This window comes from Pantherophis guttatus, chromosome 5, assembly GCF_059756535.1.
Source record: "Pantherophis guttatus breed Tessera chromosome 5, ASM5975653v1, whole genome shotgun sequence".
Taxonomy (NCBI): domain Eukaryota; kingdom Metazoa; phylum Chordata; class Lepidosauria; order Squamata; family Colubridae; genus Pantherophis; species Pantherophis guttatus.
The window spans coordinates 52987755-53004337 of record NC_142067.1 but is presented as its reverse complement, the minus strand read 5'-3'; the positions used below and the strand labels follow the sequence as shown (position 1 = coordinate 53004337).

General features: G+C 37.5%; 1 protein-coding gene across 1 annotated transcript in view; it reads left to right on the top strand.

Moving 5' to 3' along the window:
- RUNX1 (RUNX family transcription factor 1) overlaps positions 1-16583 on the top strand; it is a 189948-nt gene that overhangs the window by 150490 nt on the left and 22875 nt on the right. Inside the window, exon 5 of the mRNA XM_034440060.3 lies at positions 26-217. Within this exon, the coding sequence (XP_034295951.1) occupies positions 26-217 (192 nt within the window). The remainder of the gene's footprint in view (positions 1-25; positions 218-16583) is intronic.

Genomic DNA, 16583 nt, shown 5'->3' with positions numbered 1-16583 from the left:
CTCCACCCACAATGTTTCCACATAGGACATCGTCAGAAACTAGATGAGCAGACAAAGACTGGAAGTTTGTCCTTTTCAGAGCGCCTGAGTGAACTGGAACAGTTGCGTCGCACAGCTATAAGGGTTAGCCCACACCATCCAGCCCCGGCACCTAACCCAAGAGCTTCCTTGAACCACACAACTGCTTTTAATCCTCAGCCTCAGAGTCAGATTCAGGGTAAGCATCTGAATTTTCTCCATTCCCATCACGTAGAAGGTTGCTTATTGCCTGTTGGAGTCATTTTACCAATTGATTATATAGGATGGCTTTTCAGGATGATTATCCTTTCTGTTGATTTTATATGACACATATTTTATTTATTTTTATTTTATTTTGAATTTGTATACCGCCCTTCTCCCTGAGGACTCAGGGCGGTGAACAGCCAAGTAAAAACATCAAATACAAATATTAAAATACAGTTAAAATATACATATATAAATTTGGCCCCATTAATTAAAAACAATAAACAAAACACTTAAAAACACTTAAAAAAATTAGGCCAGCCCGGCTTGCTGGAAAAGGAAGGTTTTAAGGGCACGGTGGAAGGCACCGAGGTCTTGGATTCTCCTTATCTCTGGAGGCAATTGATTCCAGAGGGTAGGTGCCCCCACAGAGAAGGCCCTCCCCCTGGGGGTCACCAGCCTGCACTGTTTGGCTGATGGCACCCCGAGGAGGCCCTCTCTGTGGGAGCGCACGGGTCGATGGGAGATTGTCGGTGGCAGCAAGCGGTCTCGAAGATAGCTAGGCCCTATGCCATGGAGCGCTTTAAAGGTGATAACCAACACCTTGAAGCGCACCCAGAAGACCACTGGGAGCCAGTGCAGCTCGCGCAGGAGCGGTGTTACATGGGAGCGCCAGGCTGCTCCCGTCACTACCCGCGCTGCTGCATTCTGGACCAGTTGGAGCCTCCGGGTGCTTCTCAAGGGGAGCCCCATGTAGAGAGCGTTGCAGTAGTCAAGGCGAGAGGTGATGAGGGCATGAGTGACTGTGCACAGGGAATCCCGATCAAGAAAGGGCCGCAACTGGCGGATCAGGCGAACCTGACAAAAGGTCCCCCTGGTTACAGCCGTCAGATGTTCCTCCAAGGACAGCTGCCTATCCAGGAGGACTCCCAGATTGCGAGCCCTCTCTGTGGGGGCCAACGACTCGCCCCCAATAGTCAGTGGTGGAGTCAACTGACTATATCGGGATGCCGGGAGCCACAGCCACTCAGTCTTGGAAGGGTATATATGTTTGCTTAAAAGCATATTGCTTAAAAGCATTGTAAGCCCCCCTGAGTCTCCGGAGAAGGGCGGCATATAAATCAAACTAATAAATAAATAAATGTGTGATCATAGGGCACAGCTTCAACATATTAATAGGGTAGAGCTGACCAAAGATATCTTTAGTTCCATAAGTCTGTAAAAGAAAAAGTACTGTATACAAGCTGATTTATCAGCAGGTTGGATCTTATATTAACATTATAGTAACATTTACCAGCACAGTAAGTTAAATCAGAAATTAAGAAGTATCAATGGGATGGACACAGGGAAACGTCCAGGGTGTTTAGAAGGCAAAGCAAGTCTGCTGCTGCTACTACTGCTGCTTCCTCCTACAAGACCTGCTGCACAAAATGATTACCGTATTTTTCGGAGTATAAGACGCACCTTTCTCCCCCCTAAAAGGGGGTGAAAATTTAGGTGCGTCTTATACACAGAATGAAGCCCCGCCCACCCACTGCCCCCCACCCTTTGGCCTCTGCCTTGCAGCAGTTACTTCCTTGCAAGCAAACGGCAAGAAAAAACAGCTCCTTTCAGCTTCAGCCCAGCCTAATTAGGACCAGTTGATTGGATCGGCCTCCCGACTCTCAGCTGATTTCCTCTCAGCTGTTTTGAGCAGGGCTCTGCTGCTTGCTGCAAAGGGATAAATTGCTGGAGCAGATTTTTTTTTTCCTTGTGCTAATCAAGCTATGCTGAAAACAAAAATGAAAGTAAAGCAGGCTGTTTGCTGTTTGCTGCAACAAGGCAAAATTGCTCAGAGGCAGAGGGAGATTTCTTTTTCTTCTTTTCCTCACCAAAAAAGATAGGTGCATCTTATACTCCGGTGCGTCGTATACTCCGAAAAACACGGTACTTCTTTATATTTGTCATCCCTGGGACCAAAATGTTATTAAGAGCTACTTTCCCTCCCCCATTTCTAAATTTCTGTATTATTGTGAGGTTCTCCTTCCTCCCTGAAGGACATCCCATTTTATTGCAGTCTTACAGTATTGTAAAACATACACAAAGTAATGTGTAAGGGCGGAAAAAACAGACTATTGCTTTTGCTAGAGAAAAGTCCTTTCAGTCCTAAGGAGCATTAAGTAGGGAAAATACTGACTTTATCATGTCTATCACTTTCCAGATTCCAATTCCAATCACCAGTTCCAAATTCTCTTTAGAAGGCTGTTTCACTTCAGAAAGATCAGGAGTGATCAAATATTTGTTTCAAGCATTTGTATATAAAAGGGAGTTAATGTTTTTATTTTTAATATAATAACTCAACAGTGTTATTTTTAATTAATTCAATATTTTGAGGATTATTTTTGTAAAAACAAGATTATCAGATTTCTTAATAAAAATGTGAGTGTTCATATAGATTGCATTGAGTTAAGAATAGTCAGTAACAGACAAACAAGATATTCATATATTGTTTTACATATATTTTACTGAATTCATATATGATCCCATGCTCACCTTTATGATTCAATGGGATATTATTTTAGATCAGGGGTGTAGATTTTTATCTTCCCATGTACAAATAATGGAGGCAACAGTCTCCATAGATTTGCATTGGGGGGAAGTTCGCAGAGGCTCTGAAATATATGTATTGGGCATTTCTCTAAACTTCAGGAGTTGTCTTTACCGCATAATTTGTTTGTAAGCAGGGATTAATCTGAAAATTCACATCTAGACTTTCTCAGTACTACGCTCTTTGGTTTACAGTCTGCTTTATTTCAGAATGCTTCAGAAGAACTATGAATTATTTCAAAACATTTTCTTTGATTTGGAAAGTGTCATCCTTAATGGATACATGCCAATGAATATTTTATTTTTGTTCACTTAGAATATATATTTAAGGGTATTCCATTTTAGTGGAAGAAATAAATTTGAATTTATAAAGAACAGGTACATTTGCACTTACTGCATACAAAAATTCAAAACATTTGAATTTGCTTCAAAAGAATATACATTTTTTTGCTATTAAGTTTCTGGATTGCAACTTGATTTGTTTGCAGTAATATGCAAGCATAATTTGCAAAGGGTAATATGCAGTAAAAGCAAAAATGTTCAATTAAAGAACCTGTGGTGCTCCAGTTGTTGCTAACTACCACTCTTATCAATCTTATTCAGCATAGTGAATGATGAGGGATACTTGGAATTATACTTCAAAATATAAGGAGGACTAGATATTTTTTTACTTTTGATCTAAGCAATCATTTTGTTGCTGTACTATGGCATCAGCTTAATTTCAGTTGTATTTATCTGACAGTTAAGATCCATAATGTTATTTAAATTTACTTCTCTATAAATATGATGAAAATCTAATATGCTTTAATAACAAAGCTCATTGTCTAGTTTTTTATTATGTTCTATATCTAAGAATATATTCATATATTATCTAGCTATTGTCTTTGCAGTTAGGTTTACTCTGCAGCTATAGTAATGTATAAAAATTAAAATATTTATGCCCAGAATAGCAATTTTAAAACTTTAAATAGATGAATGAATATGTTAAATAGCCTAATATTGAATTTGTAGTTTGCAGAGTTATTAAACATATACATGATTAACAAATTTGTAATAAGGATAGCAAGTTTTTTTTCAAAAATGAAAGAAACAGGATTCCTCCTTTGATACAGAAAAAAATATATTGGTTTAGTTTTGTACCAGTTCATAGATAGGTGGAGAATATTGAACTGACGTATGGGGAAGAACATGCTGAAAAAGAGAAAGGCCCCTTTCTGGGGACTAGGAATCTATCTCTGATCATTAGATAAAAATCAGTGTTGGGACATTTGCTGTATTGGACAGTATATAATACTGATGGGACTCTTTGACTTATCTGTCCTAATCTCTTCTGAGTGTCACATGTCTGCAACAACCCTCCACCAAACAGCAAATGACTGCTGTGATCTGCAGTCATTATGGTAAATGGTTATACTGGTAAATGATAAATGGCTATACTATAATGGCTATAGGTGCAGCTATTTGTCAGAATTTGCATCCTCCCTTCTTGTCTGCTCAAACAGTGATGAGTTCACAGAACTAAAATAAAGTTAAATTAGTAGCTGTGTAATCACAGGTTTAACTATAGCAGAATTCACTTCGTCTTTGCCTATGTGGACTGAGGGGAAGATACAATAGCTTTCTCAATGATCTTTTGATCTTGCACATCAAAGACCTAGCAAGCAAAAGCCAGTTGTCCTGTTCAACTGCAACTCTGCCACCTGACTGGGCTGGAAGAGGAGACAAGTGAAAGCAGTATGTTTCCTTATCCAACAGGTCCCTGATCCCATGGATCAGCTGATCCTTGGCATCAGAGATGGCATTTTGAAAGAGATGTTCTCTTCTGTCACTTGCCTTCTGCGCACCTGTACGGGAAAGAAGTTGTCATACCAATAGGATTGATGTTCACCTTAATGACACAATGAGAATAATATCTGGAACCCTTAAATCCACACTGCTCTCATGGCTCTATATTCTTTCTAATATTGCCCCTCCTGATCTCAGGCAACAACAACAGGATGTCCAAGAGTGGTATAAGATAAACATGCCATAAACTCCTGGAAATCTTCCAATACATAAAATAGGTATAAAAATATCTACTCTCTACCTCTCAACAGGCTTAAGTCTAGGAAACCAATTTGAGATAACATATCATAGTCTTATGATCTAGATGAAGAATGGTGATTAAGATGGACAACTTTTAATAATCATAACCAAACAGATCACACAGATCCAACAAAACAACTTCCAGGAAGGCAGTTTCCTCGAAAAATGTGGAGCCACCTGAATAGAATCAGGACAGGACAGGACAGAACTAAGGCAATGGTCTTTAAGTGGGGAATGGCCGAGAGCCCGCAGTGGGACTGTGATGCTCCGGAACAACTATAACACATATATTTCAAGAATGTCTCATCGGAAATTTCAAGGCACCTGGGATGATTTCATCACGCCCACACTAGAAACAGTTAGATGGTGAGCTTCTTTAGATATTGAATTATAACATCCATCCCATTGCAGTGCTATGGTTCCATATTATGGTGATTTTATTATAGTTTCATCTTAATTTAATACTTTATCTCCTATATTGTATCATCCACATATCTACAGTATCTCTGTCTGTCTATCCATCCATTCATCCATCCATCCATCCATCTATCTGCTGATACTTAATTTAAACTAAATTTGTATATCAGTGGTTGCATGACCTCTGTAGATGCCATACACTAAATAAATAAATAACTTTATTTATAGTTGTTAAGCCTCCCAGCTAATGAGAGCAGGTGAGGTTGCATAGCATAGAGGGAGAAAGAGACTGCTGCCTTCCCAATAAACCCACCATGAGTTCAATATTTTCTTCCTCCTCCTCCTCCTCCTCCTCCTCCTCCTCCTCCTCCTCCTCCTCTTGATTAGATGACTGGACTGATCCATATTAATACAGATACAGATTAACAGAGTTGGAAGGGACTGTGTAGGTCATCTATTCAATCCTCCACCCAGCAGACCCTACACCATTTGAACACTGCTATCATGTCTCCTCTGGTCCTTGTCTTCACTAGACTAGCCATGCCCAGTTCCTGCAACCGTTCATCATATGTTTTAGCCTCCAGTCCCCTAATTATCTTGGTTGCTCTTTTCTGCACTCTTTCTAGAGTCTCAACATCTTTTTTTATAGTGTTGTGAGCAAAACTGGATGCAGTACTCTAGGTGTGGTCTTACTAAGGCTTTATAGCAGTGATGAAATTGAGCCGGTTCTATCTGGCTCAGGCGAACCGGTAGTGCTGGTGGCGGGAGGCTCTGCCCACCTGCCCGGATGTCATCACATCCCGTTTTTGACCCTCTGTGCATGTGCAGAGCCTTCTGCACATGCGTGGAGGAGGTGCACGTGCTCACATTTGCAAACCGGTAGTGAAGGTAAGTAAATTTCACCCCTGCTTAATAGAATGATATTGGTACCTCCCTTGATCTTGATTGTATCCCTCTGTTAATACAACTTCCCTTCGAAACCAGACCAGTTATTCTCCCACTTCCCAGAGTGGTTAGTTACATATGCCAATGTGTATTGTTGGCAAAAAAACTATATCAGAATAAGGAGAAAAATACTTCTTTAACACTTAACCAGCTAGCATCTAGAAGAGACTGGGAATACCATGAAGGAACATTATAAATATAGCAGAACAAAGAGGCATATCTGTGCCATGGTTGGTTATAAGTGCAGAAAGATCTTATGAGAGCACATTACTTGCTTTTTAATCTACTTTTCCATCTGGTCTTTCACTAGCTGGGAAACCAATACTACAAAATGTAAAAAAAAACTTTGGATTTCTAACAGGTTTAGTAGTTTTGTTATAAAAATAGGCTCATGCAGTTTAATAACCAGATATTGCTGACTTCCACAAATACAGTTCATTTTGTACATAAAAGAGGACATGTTTCTCTGTATTTAGAAATTTATAGCCTATAGCTTCACAGAGGAGAAAGAAAATTAATATCCTTGCTTATAAAATAGATTTTTAACATTTAGTAGTTTACAAACAATTTCTCAGATCAGGAAAAACAATAATTTGTCTTATTAAGATATCATTATGAAGGTATTGGTGTAAATTAGATTACTTACTCTGGGATAATAACAATCTTTCATGGATGCTCCAACTATTTTATATTTGTTTTGTTTATGGGTGTTATGTTTGTGTATGGAATAGGTTAGCAAGTTTAACAATGCCAGTGATACGGAATCCAGCCTATGGTACTCTATAAAAAAACTGAATTAGTTATATGCTTTGCTTTTATTTCAGACATAAATATTACTCTGATATTAGAGAGAGTTAGAGCATTTCTAAGCTCCACATCATTTTTTAAATAATTCTATTATTCCAGCACTTCCTTTTTAAATAAATGTTTGTCATTTTTTACATGAAGAAAATGAACTGAAAATATATCCAACTAACAACCTACTGTCAGACTTTAAGAATAAGTACATTAAACAACTCCTCCCTACCTTCTTTTATGTTAAATGAATTTTAATTCCTAGTTCTTTTTATTATAAAGGAATGTAAAGGGATAAACCAAACCTTTTGTAAGGTGTGTTGATTCTTCCATAAGAAGAACTAAAATGGCATTTTACTAAAAGAATAAGGCCGATTATTTGTTGATCAGTTTATTAGAAAAAGAGGAAAGTTTATGCTTATATTTTTCTTGTCTCCTTCCAGGTGCAAAAAGCTTTGTTTAAGAGATGTTTTCAAGATCTTTGCTATCATATATTTTTTTGGTTGAAAACATCTATCTTTATCATAGGTCCCATGAACTGAAGGACCATGCTGGCATAATATACAAAAATTTTTTAAGTATTGTTACCATAATCTGATAGATTTAGATATTTTAACTTTGAAATCTGTTTGGATCTTATAGAAATGTTAATGCCAGTGTTTTAAGGGTATAGTGACATTTAGTCCAGACTTCTCATAACTAATCTTTTCAATGTAAAATATTGTGGTGACAGAGTTTAACCAATGTTGACTGACCTCTGAAAGATGAGAGACCAACAGGAAATCCCACAGAGGAAGCTAGACTAGAGTGTTGATAAGCAACCCAGAAAAAGGTAATGGCAAATCACATTCATACTGTTGCCAAGAAAACTACATTGGCATGTCCATAAAGTCATTTCAATTAAAAAAAATATTAAGTTTTTCCAAAAATAAATTGTAAGTTAATTCCTCTCATCAGTAACCACTCCCCCCACCCTTTTTTAACTGTGTTTGTTGCTAGGGTTTCATCCTTCTCTTATGTCTTATGGGTGGTTATGAGCCACTGCTATTAGTGGATTTACTTACTTTAAAGTATTTATAGCTTTCCTTTTATCCAAAGGATCTTACTGAAGATTACAATTCATGTTAAAATTGTGTATTAAAATAGTACTTCCTTAGATGTCTTATGAATCTGGATGCCTTCCAGATGGTGTTTGAGAATTTTCCTAGCAATCTGGTAGACTTTACTCACTAAGTGCCTGTTGACCTCTAGAATTACAAAACCACCCAGATATTTGGCATGTTGCTCTGAAGCAGCTTTTGTCAGAAGTTCTCGGGAAATTCCTAGATTTACTAAGGACCCCCCAGAGATGAAGCAATAGAAGTGATATGTGGATTGCCAATGGAGCTAGACAAGAGAATCTGACTCAGCTCAATGTAATAAGGGCATTTTGGTACTTCTCCACCCTTATTGCGTCATCAAATTATTGTACAGCAACATTCTTCAGTGTGGTCTGCTTCCCGTTGGCAGTGATTGGGAAGCTAACCATCAGGCCATAGAACTTTTCCCAGAAAATTTTGCAAATTAAGTTGTTTCACATTTCCTGAATCCTTAACTTTTTATGTATTGTAATATTATCTGAAACTTCTTTCAGCATGTGGATACTTTCAGTGATGAATCTTGATACCTATGATTTGGATCCATGCACATCCCAACTCCTTCAGTTGTCTGGGGCAATATAAATGCCAGTATTCAGGAAACCTTTAAGGGGCAAAGTGATGCTGATCATCTTGAAGGAAGAGTGAGCATTCCTTCCTCAAGAGGCCTTCCCTGGACTTGATTTTGGCTATACTAGACAACTATTGCCGCATTGCCATCCCTCTTGGAAATGTTTGAAATCTTCAACTATGTTAATATCTAGGTCAGTGTTTCTCAACCCTGGCAACCTTAAAACGTGTGGACACTAAAGTAAGCAACTTGACTGGTTGGAAAATTACGGGAGTTAAAGTCCACAGGAGTGGTGAGTTCCTCCTGGTTCGGCTGAGCCAGTAGCGGTGACGATATGATGTCACCGAACCGGTTCTCTTTGTTCAGGACCCCCAATCTATTCACTGCCTCCCGAGTCCCAGCTGATGGCTAGAAGGAAAAAACCTGTTTAAACTCTTGCCACAGGGCTTCAAAGGGCTGCCCTACAGCTGATCAGTGTTAAAAGGCAGTGTGGTGGTAGACCAGTGCGCTTGAAAAACAAATCGGTAGACCGGTGCCTCCAAAAACAAATGGGTAGACTGGTACAGCTCTACAAGCAGTTAAAAGCCTGGTAGACCAGTACCTCTGCTAAATCCTAAAGAATTATCACATAACCATCAAACCATGCCCACAAAATAAGTCACGCCCACAGAACCGGTAGTAAAAAAATTTAGAACCCACCCTGGTCCACAGGTCTTAAAGTTGCTAAGGCTGAGAAACACTGTTCTATGCTATTTGCAAGAGTTGTGAATTGGATATTTATTTAGTTATTGCAATGGTCTTCCTTCCTCCTGAGCAGGACATTCTAGTCGATGAAGGAAGAGACATTAGTTTAATGCTCTCTTGTGGAGTGCCCTAACATTCATTCCTTTTTTCCTACCGTATTTTTTAATATTTGTATATAAAGTCACCCCTTCCCTACATGTATCCCTGTATCTTCCCTACACTGAAGATTATCTCTGATTGAGCCAGAGATAATATGGAGATCTTGATTCCTGGAGGCTTCTTTGTGAATTATATGGGACAAAATAGGTTGACAAGACAATGCTACTAGATGTTCAGATCAACAATTAGTCAACAATGGTTTTAAATTTGTACAGCATTGGACCTCTCCTGAAGGAACATGTTTATCTCTTGTGGATCTCCCTAGCCCAGGGTTCCCCAATCCCCGGTCCACAGACTGGGGCTGGTCTGCGGCCCATTGGAAACCAGGCCATGCAAAGCAGCAGGTGAGTACAGGAAGCTCCATTTGCACAAGGGGCAGGTGTAGGTGCAAAATCATACCTTTCCCCCTCCACCACTGCAGTTACTGGTCCATGGAGCCGGAAAGATGGGGACTGTTGCCCTAGCCTTAAAACTACTGCTGGATAGGCAAGAGGAAGCCATGGCACCCTGATTAGCTGAAGCACCAGTTGCCTTAGCTGATGCACCGGTTTTTGGCAATACTTATTCATACCCAAATAATCCCATATTTAGACTATTAATTCAGTGTAATTGAGGCTGTCCATAAGGACCACTCAAAGCTGCAGTTGCAACTGCAGCTCTATATTTATTAATGATTAAAAGTGCCCATCATGTTGATTTTCATCTATAAAACTTTCTGTAATTTAGCTTATAGGTATCTTCAGGACTATCACCTCCAAATAGAATTGATAAATCCAGTAAGTTGTTTGTGGGAGAAAATAGTAGCAGTTATCCATTTATAAAAGTCTAGGGGAGTTTGGGGCCAGAATCAATGCTTTTCTGTGATAATCCAAACTAGCAGTTTACTAAAACTGAACTCCCCAGAGAAAATTTATGGAACAGTGTATTGTTGCTATCTGTGATTGGTTGAAATATTCTAACATCTTCATGACTTTTATGTTCATGTTGGTAACATCTTTTATGTCTTTATGATGTTAACTACCAGGAGGATTCGCTGACTATGGCACTATACAAAACTAATAAATATGAAAATAAAACAAATGAAATAAAATCATAAAACCAAGTGAAAATATATTTTAATACACATTATTGTTAGATGTGTATGACACATTAAAAATGGATTGCATCCTTGCAATTCTTCCCTCAACTTCCATTTGTTGCTTTTAGAAATGAGGGCACAGCAAGGATCAGAGTGGCATTGTCATAGCTATGCTTCATGCTCCTGATACTTGTGGAAAATCATGCTTCTTGGAAACCACCAAAGTCTTTCCATTGACACAATCATTTTCCTCATTGGAACAAGATAGGGAAAAATCTTTTTCAGTCCTCTAAATGTCTTCAAACCTTGGTCTGGGAGATTAAAACTGCTAACTCATAGGAAGAGAAATTGTAGATGGGAAAGAGAAAGGGAGAAAACACTGTGATCTTAACAGACCGCCATTCATGCTACATTGGATTTTGTCCAGTGACTTCCATTCAGAATGTTGCAGAGGTTGTTTATTATTTGTTAATAAACAATAAAATCCTCAAAAAGGATTCATTCCAGCTGTTTTCTGTCACTACAAACATTGTGCAGACCTTTTAGCTAGCAAATCGCTTTCAACATATTTGTGGTAAGATAAAGAACAATTGTTGTATGTTTACAAGCTATAAACCTGAACTAATGGGGGTGGGGGGCGGGGTGGAGGGATAAGTCAGCATGTCTCTTGTTGCAGTTAGAACACTTTAACTGAAAAAACATATTCGGAAAACTGAATTGGAAAAAAACTCCTTGCTCATGCACTTTTGCTCTTAGATGTTCTGATATATTTTGATGTATGCATTTCACATTTCTTCTTAGGCAATTACACTGTATCAGCTAGAGCAGGGGTGTCAAACTCAAGGCCTGCAGGCCGGATCTGGTTTGTGGGGTGCTTAAATCTGGCCTGTGGGGCTGGACTGGAAATATCAAGGACCAGCCCGTGATGCCTCTGCCAGACAAAAATGGACCGTGCGGGGCCTCTGTGCAGCCCGTTTTTGGCTGGCAGAGTACTGCAGAAGGACTGGATTGGCTGGATTAAATTATGTGGCCTCAAGTAAGTGCCTGATCAGCATAGAAAACAAGCAACATCTTATGTTAATACTACAGTTTAATGCCAGATTTTACATACTGTAGGTCCATTTAATCTACAGTCAACAATCTATTATGACAGACATTTCTATTTACTATCCTGGAAAATTACTTCTGTTGTTAGATCTTGTATTATCATGTTATTTATGCTATTGTATTTTTTATTATTAGTTGAATAATAAAAATACAATTGTATAAATAGCTTTTCTGCCTGGAAAAGCAATTTACTATTAAACAATAGGGTATAAATTTAGAAATAAAAAGTTTGGTGGAGTATGAAGAATAAGTAATAAATGTTTGCCAGTAATATCTGGTAGAAGAGATAGGAAAATGGTTATAGTAAAGAACTGTGGAAAGAAAGAGGAAAAGGGGAAAAATGCATCTTGAGCCCATGTCAAACACCTACCCCAGCCACACCCACCCGGCCACGGCCACCATGACCACGCCCACCCCCAGCCACACACACACACACCAGCCCTCCAAGGTTAAACACAACCTTGATGCAGCGCTCAATGAAATTGAGTTTGACACCCCTGAGCTAGAGAGAATTATAATACTTTATTGGCATCATGGGTAAAAAGATTTTTTTCCATCACAGAGTTATCATTTTGCAGGTCAAATATAAGTACAGTATCTTTAAAAAGTATGTTAGTATCTTAGCAATACTAGGTAAAATAAAACCAGTTGGTTATATCAATTTCTTTAGCTAGCACACCAATATACAGTAACTTCTGAACTTTATGACCTTATTTTGAATTTCAATCTCTCTCTCTCTCTCACACACACACAAATAATAATTATGTAAAGTAAAAACCATTAAACCATCCCTAACTCCATAGGTGACCAGGAGAGTGTTTCTTGACAATAAAATTATCTTTAGAAATAAGAGGAAAAGGATGTATTTCTCAGTTTCATTAGATGTCAGTCTATTCAATCAGTTTATAATTTGGTGGTTACCTTGTGTTTGCTGTTCCTGTTATCTGACATTTGCTGGTCATTTGGACTGTCCAAAATTTCAGTGAGAGACAATTGGACTCAACCCTGGATTTTGGAACTAATGGTATCACTGCTCAATCAGTTTCTCTCTTATTGTACGATCTATGTGTTTTGCCTAAACACTCACTCACTCATTCATTCATTCATTCATTCATTCATTCATTCATTCAATTTAGTGGCTGCCAAACTCCAAACAACTCTAAGCAGCTTACAACATAAACAAGGAAAACTTTCTGTCATAGTGTGATAAAGAAAACCATCCAAGAAAGAACCACAATGGATAAATTTGTTATAGTAATAAAGCAAACAATATAAATAAACCACATGATGCCTTATTAAGGTGGGAAACAACTCTAGAGTACAGATTTGCTAACTTTCTATGGATGTGGAATTATTTACTGCATAGAAAAAAAAACTTGTGCATATTTCCATGTGCATGGAAATAATCATAAAAGACTCATGTCTTGTATTTAGACCACATCAGATCTTGTAATCAGGGTGTCTGAAAATAATGCTTATTTGCCACCTAGCAGGACGCTTCAAGGTTAGTAAAACTGGACAAATAAAAATAGCCCCACCACTGAGAGAATGAGATGTTTACCATACATTAAGCAAAATGAGATTATTTTAAATACTTTTTATCCCCAAATCATCCTGAAGGCTTGGGAAAGGAAACAACCAGCTCTGCAAAGCTAGCCAAATATGACATGATCAGCATAATGGTGAATTAAGTACTCAAAGCATTTGATATATGTGTTATTTTAGTAATCCTTACAACAGCATTATGGAATAGAATTAATGAGTGTAAAATACAATATTAGAATGGGAGTTTAGTTAAGAGAGGTAGGCTTGTCTAAGACCTCCTAGTCAGATTGTTTCTTTAAAAAACTTAAATGCATGTAATTTATTTTCTTAACCAATGTGTTATCTAAAATAACCATTCCAGATTAAAATCTACACATACAATATACCAGATGTAACAAAAAAGTTAATGTTAATCACCACTCCTTTACTTGTTTGCTTGCTGACTTGCTCAATTGGACATAGCTTTTTCTTGAAGAAATTGCTAGAATGCAGCCTTGAAAAAAGTTAAAATGGGATATAAAACAGGTAGTCTTCTGCTCTTTTCAAACCCAAAATTTGCCACAGTTTACCTCAAAGGGAAATCACCTGTCTTGTTTTGTTCACTCTTTTCAACTCCCACCCCAGTGAAGACAAAGGTGGCTATAATTTCTTCCTACTTATCACAACACTTCAGGCTTGATTAGAAATATGGTCTAATGAACACCCTTGGAACACATTGCAAAAATCTACATTCCTGCAGGAGGCTCATAAGGTTACCTTGGCCCACTTGTTAACCCACAGTACATGACTGATATAAGGTAAAAAAAAATAGTCACTGTATTATGGTGGTAGAGAATTCCTTGGAGGAAGGAAGCAGGGAGGAATAAATAGAATATATTATTCAGTGCAGAGATGCTTCAGTACAAGCTAGAAAAAGCATGTGAAGTTTACTTGCAGTATAAAGATATCCTGAAACGTTGTATTTCTTATACAGGATTGCAGACATACTCAAAGGGGTTTGGACACATCAGAACTGAGATCTTGTGCCAGCATTATTAATCTTTTTCATTGGTTTTTGAAGCATCACTGACTATGAATAAGTCAGTTGTTATGAAGATTAAAGGTGCAGGTTGCAAAACTCTGGTAAATAAAACCTCTCATCATTTTTACTGACAAATCCAGTTTCTCCCTATAGTTTTTTTTTTTTAAATCACTATAATCCCCTTCTTGGCAGAACAATTCATTGTTTAATAACAGAGCTCCTATTACCTCCCATGGTAAATACAACAAAAATAACTGAATAAAAATGCCTTACCTTAAAAGCAAACACTAGCTTGATACACATTCAATGGCATGCATATCTTTAGTTATATGGGATATAGTCCAAAAAACAACAGTTTATGAACTCTGTAGCCTCTGTAGTGCCTTAGATTTGTTTAGTTTCTAAAAGCAACCAGTAGCTGCACTTCATGGTGATCGCCAGGACACTTTGTAAACCATTGGAAGTGCTGTTCAAGGAAAACATGAAAAGGTCAAATTTTCTCATTGTTTCACTTAAGAGGATGTTTCCAAAGAAGCTCTCTGAATTGAAGCCAATAGATTGAATAAACACAATCTTTACAGTATTCCATTCCATTATAGCTCCTATTATCCCCAACTAGGGGATAGCCCCAACTAGCCCCAATTTGCATTTTTTTCCTAGCATATTTCCCACAGTTGCAGTGTTTGGAATTTTTTTTTATCAAGGTTGATCGATTGATTGAAACAGAAATAGACCAACCAATTTGCCATCTGAATCTGACATTGTGGACTTAGAGAGTTACCAAGCAGGCTTTCATGTCTAAAGAGCAATTAAAACTCTGTTTCCTGGTTTCTAGCCTGATTGATAAGCAATGTAGCTATGAATGCTGGTTCATCAATTAAAGACTGATGACTAAAAAATAGTTACAGAATATTCAGTCAATTATTATTTGTATATTAAATAATATGTGATATTCTTTTATCTGAGTAGGTATTTTGGTTTAGTAAAAGTATTTTTCAATTTCTAATTTCATCTTATTTGACTATTATATAACTATTTCAGAACAGTTGAAGACATAAATGATTTATACCAGTCCACACAAGAGATACTCCTGTTCCCCAAATTAAGTCTGCAGTCTTTCATGCCAAAGCAATATGAAATGGTTAGATGACATGAGCTTGAAAAGATGACAGGATTTATATATTTTGGGATTTCATAATATCACATCATATTTCAACCCACATCATGTATGTTAGATAGGCTATATATATATAAACAAATAAATGAAAATAAAATATTTAAAATTTAGATGTTTTGAATGTTGTTGGAAAGAATTCAGTGCATCCCAAAGAGTTTTATTTTGAAGAGTCTTAAACATCATATTTTACAGAAAATATGTTTGTTTTTACTCCCCCCACCACTACCACCAGAGAGGTTGTACAAACCTTGGCTCCATATAGAAATATTACTGGTTAACTAAAACTGTATAGGAGATTCTGCTGGAAATTCTAGCTGTGAGGAGGGATGAAGAGTTATAAGGGAAAGGGAATCTTACCTGTTGTGGTCCTAATCTAATATTAGAGACACTAATATTGTTAGTGATATTGTTTCTTTGACGGGGAGGGAGGGAGGAAGAAATTAGTTGTAGATAGCTTAAGCTAACATATACATGTAGTTTTATATTGTATGAACTCTTACTTTCTAATCTCTGTTGCTTAAAAAAACATGATACAGGGTTTGTAGCAGCCTATGTGACCTTGTAGATATTTGCATAGGGAAAAGAGAAAGAGGCAAGTGACAAAATGTATGTGATAAACCCTTCCCCTACATATTTGCAAAATACAAATAATGGTGTTTGCACCTTGATGTCATTATGAACATTTTGGCATTTTGGTATCATTACATCATGTATATGTGTATGTATTTATGACAGAGAGGTTTTTGTATAAGTTCTGAATAGAAGATAAAAGACAAATTGGAGCAGTGCCACACACAAAAAAAATCAGGTATGAAGAAAATATAGATCTATCTGATATGATCTTTTGTACATGAAAGCGGTTGGAAAGGTTTTTCTATGTAAAAGATTTTTTAAATACAATGATATACAGTGTGCTACGAGCATTGTGAAGCCCTTCCAGCTGTCATTGGGAATGGTGATTATTCCCAGATGGAGCATTTTGACATTAAAGTTGA